We start from the raw sequence: 23,032 nt of genomic DNA, 5'->3' as shown, positions 1-23,032 counted from the left end.
AAAACCAAAAAGAATCATTAGACATCTAGGTAGACAAAACAGATTACATAAAAGAATAATGAAAAAACATAGTCATTTCAGACTTCTCCACCTCAAACCGTGCCAGATGAGAATGGAGCAATGTCTATCATGTTCTGAACAAAAGAAAAAGTGACCCGATAATGTCTTCTTAACCAAATTACTTTTCAAGTATAAGAGAACAGACATTCTCAAGTATTCATGAATGTAAAGATTCCAATACTTCCTGGATCCTTCTTTTGAAATCTGGATGACAAAATCTGGCCAACCAAAGAATTAAATCAAAATAAGGGGGGACTTCTCTGGTGGCGCAGTGGTTAAGAATCCGCCTGCCAATGCACGGGGCAGAGGTTCGAGCCCTAGTCTGGGAAGATCCCACATGCTGTGGAGCAACTAAGCCCATGCGCTACAACTACTGAGCCTGCATGCCACAACTACTGAGCTCGCATGCCACAACTACTGAAGCCCATGCACCTAGAGCCCACACTCCTCAACAAGAGAAGCCACTGCAATGAGAAGCCTGAGCACCTCAACAAAGAGTAGCCCCCGCTCACCGCAACTAGAGAAAGCCCACGGGCAGCAACAAAGAACCAACACAACCAAAAAAAAATCAAAATAAGGATTTCAGATAAGAAATCATAGTTTTAAAGGACTGTCATTGAACATAGAATCTAAATATAGAATGAAGATTCAATAAGAGTGGGAAATTTAGTTGCAGAACGCACTGTAAATGTCATAAAAACTGTTATTTTTAAAATAGAAAAGTATTAACAAAAACTGTTGAAAGAGCAAGGATATTGTCCCAGGTCACAAACCTAGGAAGTAGTAGAGGCCAGACTCAAAGACGCATCTATCTGACTAAATCCTCAACCACTAGCCTACGACGCACAGACCAGCGGTCCCTGAGCGTGGGAGCAGGTGGCGCTGGGTGAGAGGCGGCAGGGAGAGGGGGCAGCAGCAACTACTCCCGTGTAGCCTTTGGGTGTCTTAATGTGAACTCATGTAAGAATATTCTAACCAACAGTAGAGGTTGTTCTGACAATAACAGTTTATATATACAAACGTGTGAAATGGCTTTCGCCCATGACTTTGGTGCTCCCTTTTTTTATCAGAATACTTCCTAATTTTTCCTCCCAGCAGTCTCCCCACCCCTCACCATTTATCTGGTATCCCTTTCAAGAGGTTTCTCAGGAAAATTACCATCCTTAGCTCACCTTTGGCTCAACTTTGGCACCAAAAATCTTAAGAAATTCACTTCTAGAGCCTAAAAAATGTTGACAGTCATAAAACAATATTTATAGCACTTAGCATGACAATATGAAAATATAATTCCTAATAAATATTACTCGATGATAGTCAAAACAGTTATTTTATAGAATGACAAACTTCAAAGTGATCTCTGGTGACCCATATACAAAAGACACAACACGACAGCGCTCTCTGCCCTATCCTTCATGCAAATATGAGTGTATTGAAACTGGTAATACAGTATGCAACCTGTTCTCTCCCAAGGGAGGCCGTGAGTTGGGATAGTGGGTGGGGTTCCCTGACATGCTGGGAAGATTGTTAATCTGAACTCCAACCCCATTTCACCAGGGTTCCTTCCTGGAAATACCAAATGCCGCCTAATGGGCCAAAGCTCAATACACACGTTAGTGTGGATTATTTTTGTCCTAACCTAAGACAACACTTGATTGACACCACTCAAGGAGCGCGAGTTTTCACTGGGGCTAAGAGAAAGGATGTTGTCCTTTGACGATGGGATGGAAGACTTTGGTGTGTTGGGACACTTCTTTTAGCCAAAGGAGAACTGACAGTCTGGGAGCCAAGGGAAGAGGCTAAAGGGAGGAAAGAGGACTGAGAACACAATGTAGAAGAGGAAAAAGTTTCAATTTTGCCTAACCATGGGCAGCAGGGAGTATGCCCAAAACATCAAAATCTGTTGGAACTCTTATGACTGAATTAACGTATCAGGCCAAAAATCTAAAATTTTACCCAATTTCCCCCAAAGTCTTCATCTACTCCATCTCAGTGCTTTGATTTGGGCCAATGTATCATTATCCAACCTGGTTTCTCTCCCTCTGGAAAAAAAGAGGAAGATGAGGGAGATTTCTGTATATGCTCCTACACCTGCCAACTCACTATTCAAAGAACTTTAGAACTTTTGCCATCAAATGAATGCACGGATTCTACTATAGTATTAAAAATTGTATAAGCCTATCAATCTCACAATCAATTTTCATCTTGCCACTAGATGTGATTCCAGCATCATGAAGCTTTCTGGAGACATTCACTTCATCAGGCACGAGCACCAGCGACTCGAAAAAACAATACAAGAGCTCATGTCCGCCCTAGAAACTGTTTCTAAAAACTTGGACATGAAGGTAACTGAAAATATTTGGAACTCTTACGTGTTACTGCCGGAAGTAAGATCATTATAGCTTATCAAAAAGCTCAGTCAAGAGGTAATTGTTCAAAAGAACTCTTCTCCTCCAAAAGGTTTAAATACGACAGCTCATGTATATACACCATGAGTACTGCCAGGGTAATCAACAAATATTGAATGAGTGCCTCCGATGTTCCAAAACGGCCGCCCCTTGTAAGCATATGCTACTTGATTCTACTGTTGCCATTATTTCCTTACTCTCTGGGTTCTTCTCAAGGGCTGTGTAACTAGAGAGAATAAGCAAAGGCATTTCCCATGGAAGCTATTATAATACTATTAATGGTTCAGCATTAATGTCAGTTGATCACGTTACATCCCTGCAATGGGTTACGTCTCTTACAAAATAATACACAAGTCCTTTGGCCTGGATTTTAAAGGCCATCTCTACACTGGCCCCTGCTTTTCTCTACAGCTCACCCTCCTGCCTCCTGGCTCACCCTTTAGACCCAGTGACACTGAGCTACCTGTAGGTAGGTCCCACTCACTCCAAGATACTGCACTGCATCCATGTTCTCTGTGCTATTTTTGCCTGAAATGTCTCTCCCCCTTTTCACCTTCCCAGGCAATGGTTTACTGAAAGGAGCCAATGCAAACTCTTCCATGCCCCACTTTGTCACGTACTTTATGTGAGGCAAACACATCTCCTCTGAAGTCATTTGGGCAGAACAAAGTGGAAATCCTTTGGGAATTGGGGGAGATGAAATCTTGCTGTTTATTTGTTCATGGAGCCAGTTTATCAGGAGTGGAAGGTGCACAGGGGCACACAGTTTACTCCAGTCCCACCAGGCTCATCCATCCTCCTACAAACCCATCTCAATAGTCCTAATAGTTTTTGGGTTGATTCCCTTTCAAGATAATCATATCAACAACAAATCATAACAGTTTTATCTCTAGTTTTCTGGTAAAACTTCATGACTTTTTCTTAAGGCCTTGACCAGAACTTTCGAAATAATATTACATAAAAGAGGTCAAAGAAGGCAGCTTATCTTGTTCCTGATTACACTGGAAATGTCTTTGTTGTTTGCTGTTGGCTACTGGTTTGATATATTTTTATCAGACTTATTAAGGAAGTATTAAGTAAGTATCCACCAATTAAGGAAGTATCCATCAATCCTACTTTACTTAGTTTTTATTAGAACTGAACATTTAATTTTATAAAACACCTTTTGGACATTAACAAATGCCTAACTCAGCACGGTTGTGTTTTGGTTTGGCTTTCTGTTTGTTAGCTTATTTATTTCTTCGGCCTTCTAATGTGCTATGTCAGAGCATTTCCCAATGCTGAAACATTCTGGAATTTCTATAATGAAAGCTATACAGTCTTTGTAATAATTCAGTATTTAATTTTGCATCTAACTTCAAAGGTGATATTAGATTCTAGTTCCCTCTCCTTAGTTTTTCTAAGATAATACATACATATGATTCAAAATCAAAACTATACGAGAAAATACACCCCAAGAATTTTCACTCCCACTTCTGTCAACAGTTATCACAACCATTCATGCCCCTCACAGGTAAAATTTTTTATTAGTCTGTTGTGAATCCTTTCAGTATGCCTTAAAAAGACAGAAGCAAAAACAAATATATATTTTTTTCCTTTTTGCACAAAACATATGTGTATTACTATGCACCTGTTTGTTTTTTTAACTAAACAAACATATCCTAGAGATCCACCCTATCAATACATAGTTTCCTCATTCTTTTTCACAACTGTGTACTCTCCCTCTGTGTATGATGCCTCATTTAACCAGTTTCTCATAGATGAACATTTGGATTCTTTTCACTAATTTGCTCTTTCAAACATTGCTGCAATGTATAAACTTGCACTTATGTTATTTAGTGTGTCTGTAGTTATGTCTGTAGAATAAATACCCAGAAGTGGGATTGCTGCACTTATGTTATTTAGTGTGTCTGTAGGTATGTCTGTAGAATAAATACGCAGAAGTGGGATTGCTGGGCCAAAGGTACCTGTGTTTGTTATTTTGAAAGATCTTGCTCTCTGCAGGGCTTTTACCATATTGCATATCCACGGACAATATATAAAATGTCCTATATCCCCATTGCCTCATCAATGAGTGTTTGACTTTTGAATTTTGCCCTTTTTTAAAGGAAAAAGATAGCATCTCTGTATTTTAATTAGCCTTTCTTATTACATCTTTTCATATATTCAAGAACTATTTGTATTTCTTTTCCAGTGAGCTGTCTGTTCATAGCTTTTATTCATTTCTCTATTGGGTTATTTTTCTTTTCAATTTCTAGGAGCTCTTTATATGTTAGGGAGATGATATGAGCTGCAAATACATTTTTCCAGTGTGTTGTCTTTTGACTTTTGATATGCATATGTTCTCTATTTGTAGCCAAATTTATCAGTCTTTTTTTGTGTATGTGGCTTCTGGAATTTTAAGTCACATTTAGACCGAGCTTCCCCACACAAAGGCTTGAAAGAATTGCTCATATTTTCTTCAAGCACTTTCATGGCTTTATTGTTTATATTTAAATTCTTGGAGTTTGGAGTTTTCCCTAGAATAGGATGTGTCTTAATTATTATTTTAATTACTGAGACCTTGTAGTATTTTTACTATCTGGTAGGGCCAGTCCCTTCCACTGCTCTCCTTTTTGCCTTTTCCTGGTGATAATTGTTTGTTTTTGCATATGATTTTAAAATCAGCCTGTCTAGTTCCAGCAAATAAATCAACAAATAACTCTGCCTTAATTTTTATTGAAATCATGTTAAATTTATAAATTAATTTTAGAACTGATATAGTCATAATGCTGAGTGTTTTATCCAAGAACACAGACAGCATACTTCCTGTTTGTTCAGGTTCACTTTTATATCCTTCAGGAGTGGTTTCAAATTTTCCTCATGTAGGTTAGGTAACACCTTAAATGTATTTTGAGATTTCATCATCTTTTTTTTAGTTTACTGTAATGGGGGTTTCATTATATCTTCTAACTAGTTGTTTGTGTGTTATAAAGGCTGTATTAATTTTATACTTCAGTGAATTCTCTTGATTATAATAATTTTTCAGTTGGTTTTGGTTTTTCCAGGCACACAATCATATCATTTTTAAACAATAATAATTTGACCTCATCTTTTTCCATTTTATACACATAATTTCTTTTTTCTAATTGTTTTGAATAATAACTCTGGTGCAATATTAAATAGTAATGCAGCGATAGTGGGCATCCTGGTCTTGTTCCTGACTTTAACAGAAATGTTCCTACTGTCTCTCCTGTGATGGAGGAAGTAAGTTTTCTCAATAAGTTTGTTTAATACGCAATTGTTCCTATTTTACTAAGGTTGTGAAAATCAAGAAAGATTATAAAAATAAATTAGTCTTGTAGATATAATGTACAGCATAATGACTATAGTTAACAATACTGTATTGTGTATTTGAAAGTTGCTAAGAGAGTGGATCTTCAAAGTTCTCATCACAAGAAAAAAAATTGTAAGGTGATGGATGTTAAGTTATTGTGGTGCTCATTTTATAGTATATACATATATCAAATCATGCTCTACAACTAAAGCTAACACAATGTTAAATGTCAATCATATCTCAATTTTAAAAAGTAATTATGAATTATGTTAAATAACTTTGTAGCATTTGTGCAAATAATGTCAGTTTTCTCCTATACTAGCATAATTATTTGTATTAATAAATTTCCTTTTTTTTTTTTTTTTTTTTTTGCGGTACGGGGGCCTCTCACTGTTGTGGCCTCTCCCGTTGCGGAGCACAGGCTCCGGACGCGCAGGCTCAGCGGCCATGGCTCACGGGCCCAGCCGCTCCGCGGCATGTGGGATCTTCCCGGACCGGGGCACAAACCCGTGTCCCCTGCATCGGCAGGTGGACTCTCAACCACTGCACCACCAGGGAAGCCCTAAATTTCCTATTATTAAACCATCCTTACTTTAAAAAAAGAATCAGTTGCACTTGATTATGATGTGTTTTCCATTGGGCTGCTGAACACTGTTTGCTGATATTTTATTTAAGAATTTGGCATCAATGTTTACAAATGAGATTAGTCTCCAGGGGCATTTTTTGTGCAATCTTTTTCAGATTTTGGAATCAATGTTGCACTGATCTGATTAAGATAATTTGGAAATTTCTCTTCTTTTTCTATGCTCTGTAACAGTTTAAAGAGCATTATAATTATCTATTCATTAAGGATTTGGTAGCTTTACTTCTGAAAGTGTCAGGGCCTGATGATTTGGTGGGAAAGGGATGGTGATGGGTTTTGAGCACAGCAGTCAAGGCCCTTGGCCATAATATGCTCTTTATTGTAGGTGACCTGAGAGGCATTTTCATGTGAAACACTGGGGAATTAAACAATAGAATTTTTAAAGTTTTTTTTACTCAAATGGTTAGATTCTTGTTTCTCTATACTTTTCTTATTAATTTCTAGTGTAGTTAGTTGCTTTTCCTGCTTTTTGGAATAATTTGAGAGTTTCTTTGTAGTCACATGTGTACTTAGTTGTAAATGCTCAGTGGGCACTGGGAAAGAATGAGTGTTTTCTGTTTGCAAGTTTGATTGTTTGGCATGTAAATGTATAAATAAACTACATTTGTCTTATCTTTTTATATACTTATTTATATTTTACTTATTTGACCAGTAAGTCAAGAGAAGTCATTTAAAATCTGTAATACATTGTCTCTGTTAGTTTATCCTTGTAATTCTACAACTGCTCAATATATAAGGTAAAGTTTCAAAACTATTTTTCACTGTGTATTTTAGAATGATTTTTACCTATAAAATGATCATCTTTGTTCCCTTTTACGTATTTTGCCTTGAATAACATTTTATCTAATGATGTTGCTCTGCCTGCTTTCTTTTCCTTTGCTTTGGCCATGCTTAATTTGCCCATGCTTCATTGTAAACAATTCTGCTTTTCAGTGTACTTTCTATAAGTAGCCTGTTTTACGTGTATCTCGTATAAATAACCAATCGTGTGCTGTTGGTTGCCCACCCAACATTTACCTATTCAAATCCTTCTATTATTCACCTCTTTCTTTTCTAAGAGAACTTGGATTTTAAGTACCCACTCACCCCCACATGACCATCTCTTTCAGCACTTGAGTCTGGCCAAAAGCAATCATGTAGTTTCATTCCCCTTGACAGCGATTACTTTTGACATGATTATGGGCTGCATAATCATGCATCTATTTCTCAATCCAGTCCTTTTACCTGAAGAACTTCTTCAATGCTTCCAGCAATGTGGAAGGCGCTTTTACCCTAACTTCCAAACATGAGCTTGTTTTTTCCTATGTTTAAAATGCCGTTAAGTCATTTCACTTGGGATTTACTTGTGCTCCTGTCAGAATCCTACCTGGAAATTCCTGAGGTCTGATCTTAGGCCATTCGGGTGTTTTCTTTGCAGAGCGCAATTGTGCACTTAAGCATTTATTCAATAGCATTTGGTGAGCATCTACCATTGGTCATCTAATGTGCACTGAGGATACAGTGGTGATACAGGCTAGAGTGGCTTACATTGTAACTGGGGAGAGAGAAAGTAAAGAAATAATCAAATTAACAAACTGATAAGCTAATGTCAATAGCATGTTTTTGTCACATCATCAGGTAATCTATTATCAGAAAGAATATTACAGACAGCAGAATGGAACACTCCCCTATTGTTCTTTCCCTGAAGATAGTGCTATAACTGTTGAATCGTTCCTTTGAAAAAACTAATTTTCAAATGCAGACATGCTTTAGGCTCAAAGCTGGACTTTTATTCTGGGCTCCTTTAGGAATAAAGTATAATTAACGTAAGTGCTAGTGGTTTTGTTCACACACAAAAAATCTGCCTTTTGTACTTTCATTAGGTAATGCAGCTCTTAGGAAACATAGAGGCTTCCAGTTCTGAGCAAATCTCAAATTTAAAGATGGTCCAGAGGGATTATCACCAAGAAATGAACCTTTTGGAGTTCAAGTAAGTGAATGGAAGATTTTTAATTGTTTAATGCATTCCAAAGGGTTTTGCTTAATGAAGGCATTGGCATTAAATAAAATCCTATCCCAGGAATTTGAACCTGTCCAAGAATTAAAGCAACAAACTGATGCAGAGAATATTTTACACTAAAGTAATTTATACAATATTCTTAATTTTAAAATATATATATATTAATTTGTCATTCTCTTTTTTTGTATAATATCTCAACTAAAACGATACTTTCTGATAGAGTATAATTTTAACTTATCAATTGTACATTAAAATGCCTCAATGTAAAGCACTATTGAACATACACTGATTCCACAAGATTATCAAATAATTTTTTAAAAACTTTGATTCACAAGCTTTTTTTTAATGATTTCTTCTAAGATCCTCTCCTTAGTTCTTTACAGTCTCCCTATTTTAATACTGGTCTCTATCCCACATTACACTGAGTTTTCCCCTGTACAATGGAGAGAGCAACTAAGGAGACAAGATGCCACAAACATTCAGATTACTGGCCTCCTTATCCTCAAATCCTCCTTCCTTATTTAAATGACCACCATTTCCTGACACCATGGTTCAGGCAAAGGGAAATTCTAGGCACTTAGATGATACCACCTTACTGCTCCTTCTGTTCTTGTTCTTTTCCTCTCTGTCCCACATCACTTGAGCTTAATGCCTTGGTCAAATCGTATTCTGAGCATACTCTTTCTCCATTTTTCCCCATCTCTACCGTATCTCATTAAATCTAAGTGCCATTGACTATAAGATATACCATTACATTCTTGTACCTCGAAGACATGAAGCTAACAATTAAACCATAGCATGCTATCATTTTATGACACCTCCCAATTTCAGAGATGTTAAGTTAGGAAAAACGTGTGTCTTAGAAATTGATGAACAACAGTAGTCATCACTAAAACTCAGAGAAGTAGGTGTCTTGGGTAAACAGAAAATACCTACTTTCTTCATATTCTAAAAAAGCAGGTTCTTAAATTCTAGCACAATGAGGGTGCTCAGTAAATATCTGTGTCATGATTGATCTGATCCCTTTAGCTTAGAATTAAGACAGAGAAAAGTGTCCAAAGGAGAAATAGAAAAGTAAGCTGTTTCTAGAAGTATAATTTAAGAAGGGATTTTACTGGGGGAGGAAAGGGACTTATAATCTGGAGTGGAAGACTGGCTTAAAGGGATCAAGAATATTAACAAATAGAAAAGAGGGGAAAAGGAAATGTTTGAGATCTAGGGCTGACTGCTTCACTGCAGGTGCTGCATACTTTTCCCACCTGCAGTCCAGTGGGAAATCGGCTTACAGATGAATCCTCTAAATAGTTAAATCTGCATCTGGACACTTTTGTAACAGTATAAACTGGAATCTTTCTCTCACTTTAAATAATGAAGTCTTAAAATTTCATTAGTATTACAGTAGGTAGTAGTGAATTTATAAACGAGATTTTTTTCCCCAGGCAAACGCTTATAAGCTCTAGTAATTCAATTACACAATTGACTCTTTTAAATTAGAAAGTAATATGCATTCATCATAACAAATAAAATAAGGCAAAGTTGAAAATAGAGGTCACCATTCAAGCTTCGTAATGTAACCAATGCTAACACCAGGGGTGTATCCTTCCTCACTTTCCCCCTCATTAATATAAATATGTAACAGAAAAGGGAGATTTTATGTATATACATATATAATATATATAACATACATTATATACAAAGAGAGAGCATGGGTTTTTAAAATAAATCCTATACACATTACTCAATAATTTGTGTTTTTCCAGGACATCTTGGATATCTCTCTCTAGATCAGTGAATATTTTTCTAGCATTATTTTTTACAGCTGCATAATATTTTAACTTACAGATATGTCATAATTAATTCACTCATTTATCTTATTGATGAATAAATTCTTTCCAGTTTATAGCTACCACAAACAAAAATTATTGTGTGCATATCCTTAAATTTCCTTAGATATAGGTGCTTTTATTTCTACAGGCAAGATTCTTAGGTCTGAGTTTATGTTTTTATTAATTTTTATAAATTTCTTTCTAAAAATGTTGTAGCAATTTACTCACACCAGCAATGCATGAGAAGACCTTTCTGTACATTCTCATCCACGATGGATATTCTTCTTAATATTTGCCAATTAAAGGATAAAAAATAGCATCTCTTGTTTTCATTTGCATTCCCTTCACCCTTTGAATTTCCTTTTCTGTGAATTGCCCATTCTTACCATTTATCTTCATCACTTTCTTATCAATTGGTAGGATTCCTTCACATTAGGGATATTAACCCTTTGACTGAGCTATGTATTGCAAAGTATTTTGCTCAAAGAGAAAGTAAGGCAGGTAGGGCTCTTTTTTTTCTTCTTCTTCTTTTCAGTCAGAGCACTTCTCAAAGCAAAGTGGATGGGGTATAGAATTTGCTTTACTTTTTTAAGAAACAACTGTTTCTGAACAAAGGGATTAAACTCTTTTGATAACATTAAAGTGTAAGTTTAACTGAGCAATTTCCGCATTTAGAAACTTTAACAAATTCAAGTTTAATGGTCAACTGAACATATTTTATATTGAACTTAAAAGCCACAATACTCTCTTGGGGTTTTCTAGTGAATCTTTGGGACTTTGGCACTGATCACTAGACTTGACAAAGAAAATGCACAGGCTGTGCAACTGGACCCCTGCACTGAGCCTTCTCTTTCCAGAAGGGCCTTAGTCAGATGTTCAGCTAAGTAATGTCCTAAGCTGACAACTGAGTGCTTATAGAGCAAGAGTCTCAGCTATCATGAAATACAGCTGTCTTTCAGCAAGGGGTGGGCAGGTCAGCACCGACCAGTCACTCCCTGGATAGCTCTTGTTGCTGACGCTGTTCAGTTGATAGTGATTTATAAGAAAAAGCATTCGGTGAATGAAGCAAATGCATAGAGTCAAACCTTACCACACAGCTTTGAAAATGCTACCACAGTAGAAAGTGGACCAGAGCAAGGACCTGTCTCATTTATCTTTGTATCCTTCACACCCAGCACATTCAGACACAAATAGAAGCCAGTGAATGAATGTATGTTTAGAGCACCTATAATATGTAAGTTGTGTTTTGGAATACCCAAAGACATAATCATGGCCATATACAGTGGGGGAGAAAACACATAAATAAGTGACATGCTCGTAACAGGTAAAGTAAAAGTTGAGATGGTGTTAAATGAGATATATCAGTAGGCAGAAATAATAAATATTCATTGCCATTTTTCAATGCCTACCGATCCCTAAGTGCTCAAGATGTGCAGGTACACCCAGCTCTGCAGTCTGGGTCTTATCTTTAAAGACAAGGAAACTTATAGTCATGGAAATTAAACAATTTACCCAAAGTCACACAGCTAGAAAGTCTCTGACTCCAAATCTCAGGTTATTTTTGTCAGTTTGTGATGTCTCCATCTCATAATTCCACCTACTGTAGTAAACTAACTGTGCTACAGAAATTTAGGGAAGGGAAAAATCACATGTGCTCAAAACTATGATGGTATGAGGCTATAAAGGTACTGATATTTAAACTCAAGTACAATTTAGAATGAACAATTAACAAAAGTCTTTGTATCAGAGTGGAGTCGGAATTGCTTTTTAATTAGTCTCACTAATTAGAAATCACAGAACATTGAGAAGAAATTAATTTAAGATATATTGGTATAAACTTAGTAGAAAAAGTTTCTTGAAATTTATTTCTTGCTTCTGACATGAAACTAAGACTCTTAGACTCAATCTCTAAAGAAGCAATAGTACCACGTCTAAAGCCCTTTTTCAGATATGATTACAAAAAATGAAAACATCTTCTGTGTTTACAGCCCATCTTTTTATATTCCCATTTGGTTAGAGCCACCATCTGAATTCTTGAGAGCCTGGTAATAGTAACAGTTTCCAAGAATTCAAAATGTTCATGTCTTCTAAAAAAGTTCATGCAACAGATTGTTGAATGCAAGACAACTGGGTTTGAGACATAAGTGAACTGGTAAAACTAGCCCAGGATGGAGCTATGTCCTCATTTATGTATGTCATCCAGAACCAGGGAGGTCACTGGAATATGCCAAGCCCCATACACTGCCCTCACCATTCACTCTCGCCACAGCTCTCTACCCTGGGCTCCGGTTATGTCTATAGCGCCCTGTTAAATTTTCTTTTAGTTTTCTGTAACTTTCTCCCTTATAATTGAACTTGGTGTACATTTTAACCTGATACCATTAGTATGAAATTTTTTTAAAAAAAACCAGCCTTTATCTCACATTTATCCTAGCGAGGTCTCTGGTTATAATTTAAAAGTCTGACTTGTGTTTAGAGGAAAAAGGAAAGAAAAAGCTATCTATCAATCTATCTACCTAGCCATCTATCTACCTAGCTACCTATCTGTATCTAACTATATCTGACTGAAGTGCTCCCATAACCACTTGTATAGGAGATTTGGGAACTAAAATGTGAGCGTCATACTAGATAAATTCATCCTATTGAGATTTTAACTGTATGTTAAAATTAACATACAGTTAACACAATAACTGTATGTTATAATTAACAGAAAAATCATTCTTACCTAGTAAATCATGTCCACTATGTTAGGAAAAAGTATAAAGAGAGACAAAGATTTACATAAACCTCTGTTTTTATGCTTTATACCTTTCAAGGAGAATGCTTTTTAAATAATGCTTTCATATTTTAATAAACTACCAGCAGACAGAATCTGACTTCTGATTGTCATCAGCAAAGTGAGTCTCCAATTGCAGGCAAAACCTTGTAATAAGGATCATAAGAAATAATTCAGTCTTTATGGTTTATTTTAATTTCAGAGTTTCAATTTCTGCCATGTCCTTCTAGAGACATCACCTGGGTACATTTAATGGTTCCTTGATTTTCAGAGGGATTTTAATGTTTTATCAGTGATGAGAGTAAATGCTCTCATTTATCTACACAGTGAAGGTGAGCACTGAAGGACGGATTCTTGACTGTAAAGCCACCTCTTAGAGATCTGGAGATTTACTGTCCCCCTTAACCATCACTATTAATTAATTCTTCCACCAGAGACCAGGGAAGATGAAAATCAAAGATTAGGTCTCTAAATAGCTTGACAAGTCTATGATTTGTTATTTGTGAATGGTCCTAATAAAAGGTATTCAATGAAAAATAATAAATCATTTATTCAACCTCTACTTAACTGAGCACTTTCTATATTCCAGGCATTAGACACAGCCATGAACAAAGCAAAATCCTTGCTTTCATGTGCTAGTGGAGAAGATTTATATATAATATATATCACATGATGATGAGCATTTTGGAGAAAAATAAAGAAGGGTAAAGGAATAGGGAGTATCAGGTTGGACAAATTTTTTTTTTTTTAATGTTGTCAAAAACAAGAAAAGCTTCTGTGATAAGGTGGTGCTTGACTATAAATCTGAATGAAATTAGGGCAGGAGCCATTGTATATTCCAAAGAAGAATGTTCCAGATAGAGGTAACAGTTGGCTAAAAAGAGGTTGTCCACCTATCAGCTGGGGGCTTATTTGTCTGAGATCCAACACCTGTTGTCAGCCAGCAGCACAAGTGTTTAAAAGTCATGATGAGACTAAGAACAGGAAGAGTAACCAACTTCATCTTCTTCAATGTTGAGATACTCATTTGCATCAGGTATGCCTTCTAGGTGAAAAATGAAGATCGGAATTTAACTATCATACTACAACAAATACAAGTATTGGAAAAGTAACTACCTTTCCATTCCTTGCTTTCATCATCCAAATCCCAGTTTCTCAACCTTGGCACTATTAGCGTTTGGGCTGGATAATTCTTAGTTGTGGAGCTGCCCTGTGCACTGTAGGATGTTTAGCAGCATCCTGGCCTCTACCCACCACAGGTCAGTAGCACCTCCTATTTGTGACAACCAAAAATGTCTGCAGACACGGCAGAGTGACCCAGAGTCTAAATAAAAATGGAAGTGGCCTCCCATAACTTGTCTTTTCCAACTATTAGTCCAAACACTTTTTCAGGAGAGCTAAAGAAGTGTATCCATGCAGTATATGTCCAGCATGCCTTAGGCAATCTCCAGTGATAAATATCACAAGTTAAATTAGCTGCATGTAACTTTTCCTGATCATTAGAGTAAATTATTTCAAGTCACCCCACATTGTAAGGGAGTCCTGAATATTTTCAACAACAAACAACATGCATTGTTCCTGCCAATCTAATATTTAGCCGTGTCTAAAAGGGAGTCTGAAATTAACTTCTTACCAAGAGCAGGTCCCAAGCAGAAAACATACACAGAAACTACTTGCCAGTCCCCCCTCCCACCTCTTCTCAATCCCGCATTTCTGTCATTGCAGACGAGGATTCCCCTCTCACACTCTCAACCTCTCCACAGTAAATTTTCAAATTGCTGATACATGATTCCAATCATTTAACCTCTGTAATACCATCTACCTCTGTTGTTGAGAATCCTTCGTCCTCTGTTATTTAACACTCCTAGGGTGCATCAACTTGATGCCAGCGATGCCTTCCTGCACACCTCTTGTTATTTCTGATTTTGCCTCACATGAGTAACTCAGCATCTCTTTAAGTCCCCCCAACACCCCCAAAAGAATCCACTCACAGAGATCCATTGGTGACCATGGGGACTTTACTGAAGATTTTGCCTAAAGCAGAGATGACAGCCAAGAAGTGTCTCCCTTGGACACTCTGCTTCCCCAGATTCCTTCTGGGGCTCTCTTCTTTCTCCCCTCCCTGACTGTTCTCTCCTTTACTAGACAACGCAAGTCCTCTCTGGCCTAGCTCCTCCCCAACCTCATAGTGGCCCTTGTAGAGCAAAGATTCGGCAAACTACCGCCCTTAGCCAGTCTTCCCGTAGCTAAGAATGGCTTTTACACTTTCTAATCATTTTTTTAAAGAAAAGAAAATTATACCTCATGACATGTGAATATTATATGAAATTTAAATTTCAGTGTACACAAAGTTTGATCAGACCACAGCCATGCTCATTGTTTCTTTATAAACAGCCAGGCTAATTTGTGTCATCTGTGGCTGCTTTCCCACTACACTGGCAGTGGAGGGGTTGCAAAAGAGACTACATGGCCTGAAAAGCCTCAACTATTTACTATCTAACCCTTACAGAAAAAGCGTGCTAACCTCTACCATAGAGTAACACCATGCTAAGTGACTTGTCGAAGTAATTTTTCTGCACACACTCACTGCGCCCTGGGCCCCGAGAGGAAGCCTGCGTGGATGACACAGGCCTTTCTGCGTGTGCGTGCTCCTGCCACTGTGTGGACTTGCATTTTGGGCGGTGCAGATGGGTGTCGTCAGCAGGTGGGCTGAACACCAGCTTGGGGGAGGGACACAGCATGTGCTCCCTCACCCCCCCTTCACCCCATAAGTGCTTGCTGGGCACATGGACCCTCATCCGAAAAAACTGCAGACTTTTCAATAAATTTTGGGTTTAGGTTTAAATTATTAAAATAGAACAAACCACTTTTCCCCCTAGATTTAATGCCCTTTCAACGAGCCTATATAAGGAAATGGAGAACCATCAAAAACGGACAGAAAACCAGTCCATCAGATGTGAACAAGACCACCTTGGCCACATAAATCAGTGTCTGAAGCTCCTGCAGGAGAAACTGGTAAGGGGTTGTGTTGCTCATGAAGTGAACAGCCGCACGGCCACTGTCTAGATGTGAGCCACGAGTCAGTCTCGAAAGCCACACTTAAAAATTCACAGTGACCCTCCCTGCGCCAGTCACTGATTTCTTAGCACTGGAATAGGAATCCAGAGGCCTGTCTTCTGGTCCTGTTTGCTACTCCCCAGCTCTGTGAACCCACACTTCTCAGAACGGGCTCTGCCTGTACCAGAATAACCCAAAGAGAGTTTTTAAAAGTACAGATTCCTGGTCCCAACCCAGAGCTGAAGCATCAGACCCTCCAGGGCCTTCCCTGGGAATCTGTGCTCCCGGACAAGCTCCCTGGGTGATGCTTAGATACAATAAAGCCTGAAAACTGCCTTAAACAAGTCGTTTTACCTCTCCGGAGATCCACTGGTAGATCAAAGGTTTATCAAAACTCCTTTTCCAGGTCAGACCTTGTAGAGACGCCCCCACGCTTTGGGGTGAGGTGACCGGGACATACAGGAGACCTGTCGCAGGCTCCCTTCTCCCACGCCAGCCAGCACAGCCAGCACGCTGCTGAGCCCTGATGGCAGGACAGCACAGGGCCATGAGTCTCACCAGTGGCTGCCAGTCTTGCAGATGATTCAGATGTTTCTGGAACTTCAGTAGAGGGGCTTTAGGCAGCCAGTAAACGACGCTCCAGTTACCCCACCTGAGTTTGTTCAAACTGATAGAAGCAGGAGTCCAAGAGAGGGAGGTAAACGTTACAGCTTTCTCACTGACAGGCTGTTGAAGTATGTGTGGTCAGATCTGCAGCCAACTGGGCCTGTTGGTCCTGCTCCGGATTTAGGCAGACTCCTCCACCAGTTCTAGGCAGACCTAGGTGACCACAGGGTCATCTGCAGGCAGAAGCCGCCCATCACAAGGAAGAGAGAGACCGGAATCTACCCGTTCTTCAGGCAGGTGGGACCAAAGAGAATCAAAGGGGCCAAATCAGTCTCAGGCCCTGCTGGTAAATTGCCCGCACAGGAGCCAGGAGGAGCAAAGAAGCTAATTAGCGTCAGGCCACCTCTACAGCCCCCAACCTGCTGCCCATCAGAATCACCTGGGGAGCTTTTAAATGCCATCGATTCCCCGGGCTCCATCGCAGACCAATTAAATCAGAATTGTGGAGGTGGGGAGGTGCTGGTAGGGGAGTTATGGGCCAGGTGATTCTAATAGACAGCAGGGTTAAGAGAAGCACTTCTACCTGAAGCCTGTCCACGTAGAGATAGGCAGCTTGAGGGAATAAGGACGTCTAACACACAAGCACCTCCAAGGAGCTCTGGTCAAGCCGTATCTAAAACGCCTTCCTTGGCTACCCTTCTTTAAACGCTAAAATTCCAAATCCTCAGGCATTTCATAAATACCACAGCCCTTTCTTTTCTCCCATAGCATGTAGAATTCCAGAAACTAACAAGGCCAAACAAAGGCCAAACTTCCGCTTGTGAATAGCTTTAGATACAAGGGAACTTGGTTTGAATTCTCATGTTTAGCACAGAAATCCAAACTTGTTAAAAAGCATTCTCTAAGCTGAAAGTCAAATCCCCAAAGTGTTGTGAAGCTTTATCACATGATATCTTTTGTAGGATATGTCCGAAAAAAAAATGGAAGAAAAATTACTGAAGCTTTCAAGCAAATTAGAGAATTTCATTAACAGGCAGAAACAGGAAGCAGATCTAAACAAAGTAAAGCATATAGAAAATGAACTGTCCAAAAAGATGAACCAACTGGAAAAGCACATCTGGGGTGAATTAGAGAAAATGCAGAATGAATATCAATCAGGTGAGCAGATACCTTTGATTAAGTAAAGAACGTCAGTCCTTTCCTATCCAGTCCCTCAGGGTTTTCTACTTTGAGCTAATGGCCAGGGAGCAATCTTGTCATTAGCGAAGTGACATCCTTTGTGTTTAATCCAGCTTTCCTAAATATCCCATAGAATGTCAGCATACCACCAGAAGGTGGGTGAATATGTAGATTCCCTTTCTTATTCACACTTGGCAGTGTCACAGGCTTGCCATTGCTGTGAGATTTTTTTTTAACCAAGATCATAGAATCATAAAACTGTTAGATTTGGAAAGTCCTTGGAGATCATCAAGACCTGATTTGTGGGTATATCATGAAACTAGGAGCCTAAATCAAATGTCCCTCATTGAACTGCAGGTAATGAGCCTGGATAGTTGTCAAACTGGAGACCTGACCTTTAGAAGTAAGAAAGAGAGATGAATGAACAAAGTCCAGTATAATGACTGCTTTTCTTCTTAAGAGGCTAATGGCAGCAGTGTCAAGCTGAGCTAACATCAAAGAGGATTAATTTGAAAGGCTCATCTAATTTGTCAAAGGGAAGGACGGGGGTTGGAGAGGGTGGGGGGGACAAGTGCTGTGGAGCAACCATGTGTCCCGAGCCACAATTCTGAGAGAATTACCACGAATCAGAAGGTTCCTTTATGAGAGACAGCCCCAACTCATTCTCTGTCCTCTAGATCTCAGAAAAATTCATGGAAATGGTCCTGTATGGAGATGCCTTGGAGGTGTCTTAGAAAGATATGGTCTCAATCTGCCAGCATATAAGGAACATTTCCTGCCTAGAAATCAGACCCTCGCCACCCTTCCCCACCAACTTCCACCACCAAATCAAAAGAATGAATTATCTGGCCAGGAATCCTGCCCCAAACTTAACTTACCATTCTTTCAGGGCCCTGCTTGTTACTTAGCTACCAGAAGTTGAATTTACTCATTCTAGTACAACCCCAGCATGAACTGAAGATCCATTTGCAATCTACATGTTTCTGCGTTTTACTGTGAGTTTAGCAAATGAGGACTCCCAACTAATAGTTTGCTCTTTTATGCCTTTAATAAAAATGTGTTGAGAAATGACCCTGTGAAAGCCTCCAGTGAATAAGATATGGGCTGTACCCTACGAAGCTTGAGGTCTGGTAGGCTGTGGTCATGAGTGGCTAGACTTGCATAAGAGAGATACAAAGTGCTGGCGCCAGGGGCAGGGCAGCAGCCGGCGAGGGACCATTCCTTAGGTCCTTCAAACAGGTTGCTTTCAGGTTTAAAATCTCATCTGTGGCCTTTACCTTCAATTTGGTAACAAGAATAAAAAGATCATCCAAATTTCTTGTCAAAGGGTATAGAAAGAAGATATTTTAAATTTCTCTCTTGAAATATAGAATTATTTCATTATGCAATATATTGGGATGGAGGGGAAGGACAGGAATTGAATTTTCACAATGAAGCCAGATATAAGTTGAAACACTGTTGCTAATGCATCTTCATGACATACAAGAAATAAATGATTGTACATTTTTAGACTGGTCTTAATGGAATTTAATATGCTTTGAATTAAACAATGATCAATTATGGCAGGACTGCTGATTAGCAACTTTTGTTAAAACGTTTAAAAGTTTCAATGCATTGTTTAGTTTCAGTATACCTATTTTCATATCCTCTTCTAGGATTTAAATCGATTCATGACTCTCTCAACTCCCTCCAACGAATACAGAAAACAAAGATGGATTTAGAGAAATATAAAGTGCAGAAAGACCTAAAGAAATTGCAGCGTAAGATAGTGGAACTCCAGGAAGTATAAACTTTCCAGTCATCTTCCTTTACACCAGCCAGTGGAGTGGTTTGTTGGCAAAAGTTGGGAAGAAGAAAGCTAATATCTCTGGGATGTTTACTGCTTCTATTTCTTACCACCTTTTTAAGGAGATGAATGCACCAGGAAACCCAATAAAGCAAAGAAGCTTTATTATGTCTTCATTAATTTATTAGTGAAAAAATTAAGGAATTTCTTTCCATACATGCGTTTTATATTTTTATTTGCCCGCAAATCTGAATGTTGTACATAAACGAGTGAAGCAGGCCTGGTGTAATATATTAAAGAATGGCGGAAACTGTGGAAAATTGGAGACCACTTACCTGTCTAAAAATAATAGCAACTATGCAGTTCCAGTCCATTATTTACATGCATAAAATCCATTATTGCCAAAAATTTTAGTTTTCAGAAGAAACTAGAAATCTGATTTTATATGAAACCATTTATAAGCATTAGCAACTAGTGCAAAATAGTTCTTAAACTGTGAGGGAATGTCTGTAGGGCAGATACAGTCAAATGAACTGTCAGACTGCAACTTCTGATCCAGAGGTTTTAGTTTTCTAACAATCCCAATATTTATAGCAAGTCTAACTTATGCATATTTAAAATATTGATTCATTGTACTCAATATGTATCAGAATTATGAGCAAGTAAGAGTTAACGATATAAAAGAATACAACAGTTTCCATGAAAAACATCCAACATAATTTCATCTTGGTGCTAAACTCAGAAGCACTTCAAAAACACTAATTAGTTTCCCATAAAATTAAAATACATCTAACTTTTGTAGATATGTTAAATTGAGAGCCTGGTATTGGGCAGTAAAATCATGAAAAATAAAATATTCATGTCTTGCACTTTGTAGAGAAATGTGTACTGTCTTATATTATTGGAGAGTCTACAAATTGGTACAATAATTTAAAGGGCAATTTGGAAACATCTATTAACATTTTAAAATGTATATAACCTTTGACCCTGGCATTCTACTGCTAGAAATATATATTGCAGGGGGAAAAGAATTCCAAAATGTGGAAAGATACATGAACAAGGATGCTCATTATAACACCATTTCTTATAGTAAAAAAACTGAAAACTACTGAATTAAAAGGAACTGATTGACTAAATTAATGATATCACCAACAAAAAATGCTATCCAACACTTAAAAAGAACACAGAAAGATATCCAAGATATGCTGTTAAGAGAATAAAGCAAGTTGCAAAGCTAAATGGATGTGATCCCACCTGTGTCAAAAATATTTTAAAATAAGTTAAAATACACATACTACAGTATGCAAAAAAAAAGTAAGACTTTACAACAGACTAGCAGTGACTGAATTAAGAATTTTTTTTCTACATTAAGCAATTATTAATGCTTTTATATTATTACAATATAATATGTTTCCAGTAAAAATGTTTTAGAAAACAACCACAACAACAAATATACTACAGGGCTCAAAGAGTAACTCTTTATAATAAACCAAGTAAGTGGTTGCAGGAAGGGTTAAATTAGAAATTCACACAGATCAAGAGCCAAGTCATCTCACTCAGACCCACATTTTATTCTACCCATTTAGCAACAAAAGCTGTGATGATATACCATAGATAGGAAAAAAAAAAGATGTTGATGCATTTCTTTTCCTTGTAAGCAAAAATGCTCTAACTCGTAATTCAAATAATAGCGCAAGATCAAGGCAAAAGCTTTCCTAGAATGGTTATTTTGTATTGGTGTTGACAGGGTAAAACCATGTAGAACTGAATGTAATGCAAGCGAGTAGGGGCTCAAAGGATCCTCTGCTAGAATTCTCTTGCTTGGGATCCCAAGTTGGGGTGTTCAGAGGTTTGCAGACTCTAGATGGCCTGAGAACTATGCCTAGTGAGAAGGTGGAGACACATTTTGTAGCGCCTAAAGCCTATAGAGTTTTAATTTGTTGCTGATATCCTGTCCTGATGAGTGGGCACAGTAGTATGTAGGAATATTCCTGGAAGCCATTGCTTCCTCAGGACAGCAACAACTTAACTCCAAACAGAAGTGACTGTGAACAACATATTAATCTATATAACCCTCTAACCCAAATGTATCCCCAACTGAACTTCCCTTTAGTTGGATCCAAAGATGTCCACCGCCACTCCAGGGTCAACTGACATCAGCAGAAGTGGGAGTGGAAAGAGTGGTCTTAATCAATGGACTTACTGAAGTTAAAATACAAATTTTACAACACGTAAAGCTCATGTAAGTGAGGGACCCTGGAACTCAAGAGCCATCATTTCACAATAAATTCACCTCTGCTTGGAGGACCAGCTGAGCACTGGGTTTCCCTCTTTTTACATTTATTTTGCCACAGATCCAAAAAGATGATAAAAATGAACAATTCCCCTTGAGAAGCTCAATATACATTGCGCTTTATTCTTTATCAAACACCAATACTTAATCCTCTGGGAAACGTGAGACTTCTCTCCCCACAAATACAAGAGAATGTCTGAGCATGTTCAAAGTATTTTGCTTCCCTATTGAAGATGAAGGACAAATCCCTCACCTTATGTTACCCAGGTAACTTCCTTCTTGGCCCCATTGTGAGGTGGATGTGCTCACCACCTGTGAGCCAGGACAGCAATAAGGCTCAAGGTCAAAGAAACAGCATTTCCAGAGTGCTCTGGACACGATCAGCTCTCCCCTTTTCTGCAGAAACTCACGAAACATCATCTCACTTCTATGGTGTCACCAATAATATCAGCAAGTAGCATCCAAAAACACCAAGAAGGAAAAACTTGATCTATAATATACATGTTTTTACCTTATAAATGGGGCCTCTGAACTTTTTTGAGATATTACTTTTTATATTTTCATTCATTCACGTGCTAGGCACTGGGGATACAATACAGAACAAAATAATCATGGACCCTGCCTTTAGGGAACTTAGAGTCTAGTGGAAAAGACCAACAATCAAACTTGCAAATACTTGGGCAAGTAAAGGGTGTGATGGGAGCACGTGGGAGAGGCATTCAGCATAAACATGGGCAAGCAGGCACAGGGGTCTTCCAGAAGAAGGGGTGTCTAAATCGAGACCTCCAAAGTATAAAGAGGCGTTAGCCGAGGGGAAGGGGCTTGATTGGTAAAGGTCGGGGCTCAGGCAGATGGTGCAGCCTGAGCAAAGGCCTGGAGACCAAAAGAATGGGGCCCATGCCAGGAGCTGAAGAAGTTCAACTCGGTCAGAACCTAAAGCGTGTATGGCTGGAGGTGGGGGCCAGGGGAGGGGGGTCAGCAGGAAAGAGAACACTGGAGACTTTAGGGGAGTGGGGTATCTGATCACAAAGAGCTGTGTTAACTCGTGTTGAGGAACTTGGGCCTGCAACAAAAAGAATAAAATAC

The 23,032-nt window shown here is 38.4% G+C and overlaps 1 protein-coding gene across 1 annotated transcript in view; it reads left to right on the top strand.

The window, feature by feature from the left end:
• FAM81B (family with sequence similarity 81 member B) overlaps positions 1-19,656 on the top strand; it is a 48,684-nt gene extending 29,028 nt beyond the window's left edge. Inside the window, 5 exon segments of the mRNA XM_060007174.1 lie at positions 2,273-2,402; positions 8,287-8,393; positions 15,905-16,040; positions 17,651-17,846; positions 19,523-19,656. Of these exon segments, the coding sequence (XP_059863157.1) occupies positions 2,273-2,402; positions 8,287-8,393; positions 15,905-16,040; positions 17,651-17,846; positions 19,523-19,656 (703 nt within the window).
• The last annotated feature ends 3,376 nt before the right edge of the window (positions 19,657-23,032 follow it).

Source organism: Delphinus delphis, chromosome 3 (genome assembly GCF_949987515.2).
Source record: "Delphinus delphis chromosome 3, mDelDel1.2, whole genome shotgun sequence".
In the NCBI taxonomy this organism is placed as follows: Eukaryota; Metazoa; Chordata; class Mammalia; order Artiodactyla; family Delphinidae; genus Delphinus; species Delphinus delphis.
The sequence above is the reverse complement of the archived record's forward strand: the minus strand, read 5'-3'. Positions and strand labels throughout refer to the sequence as shown.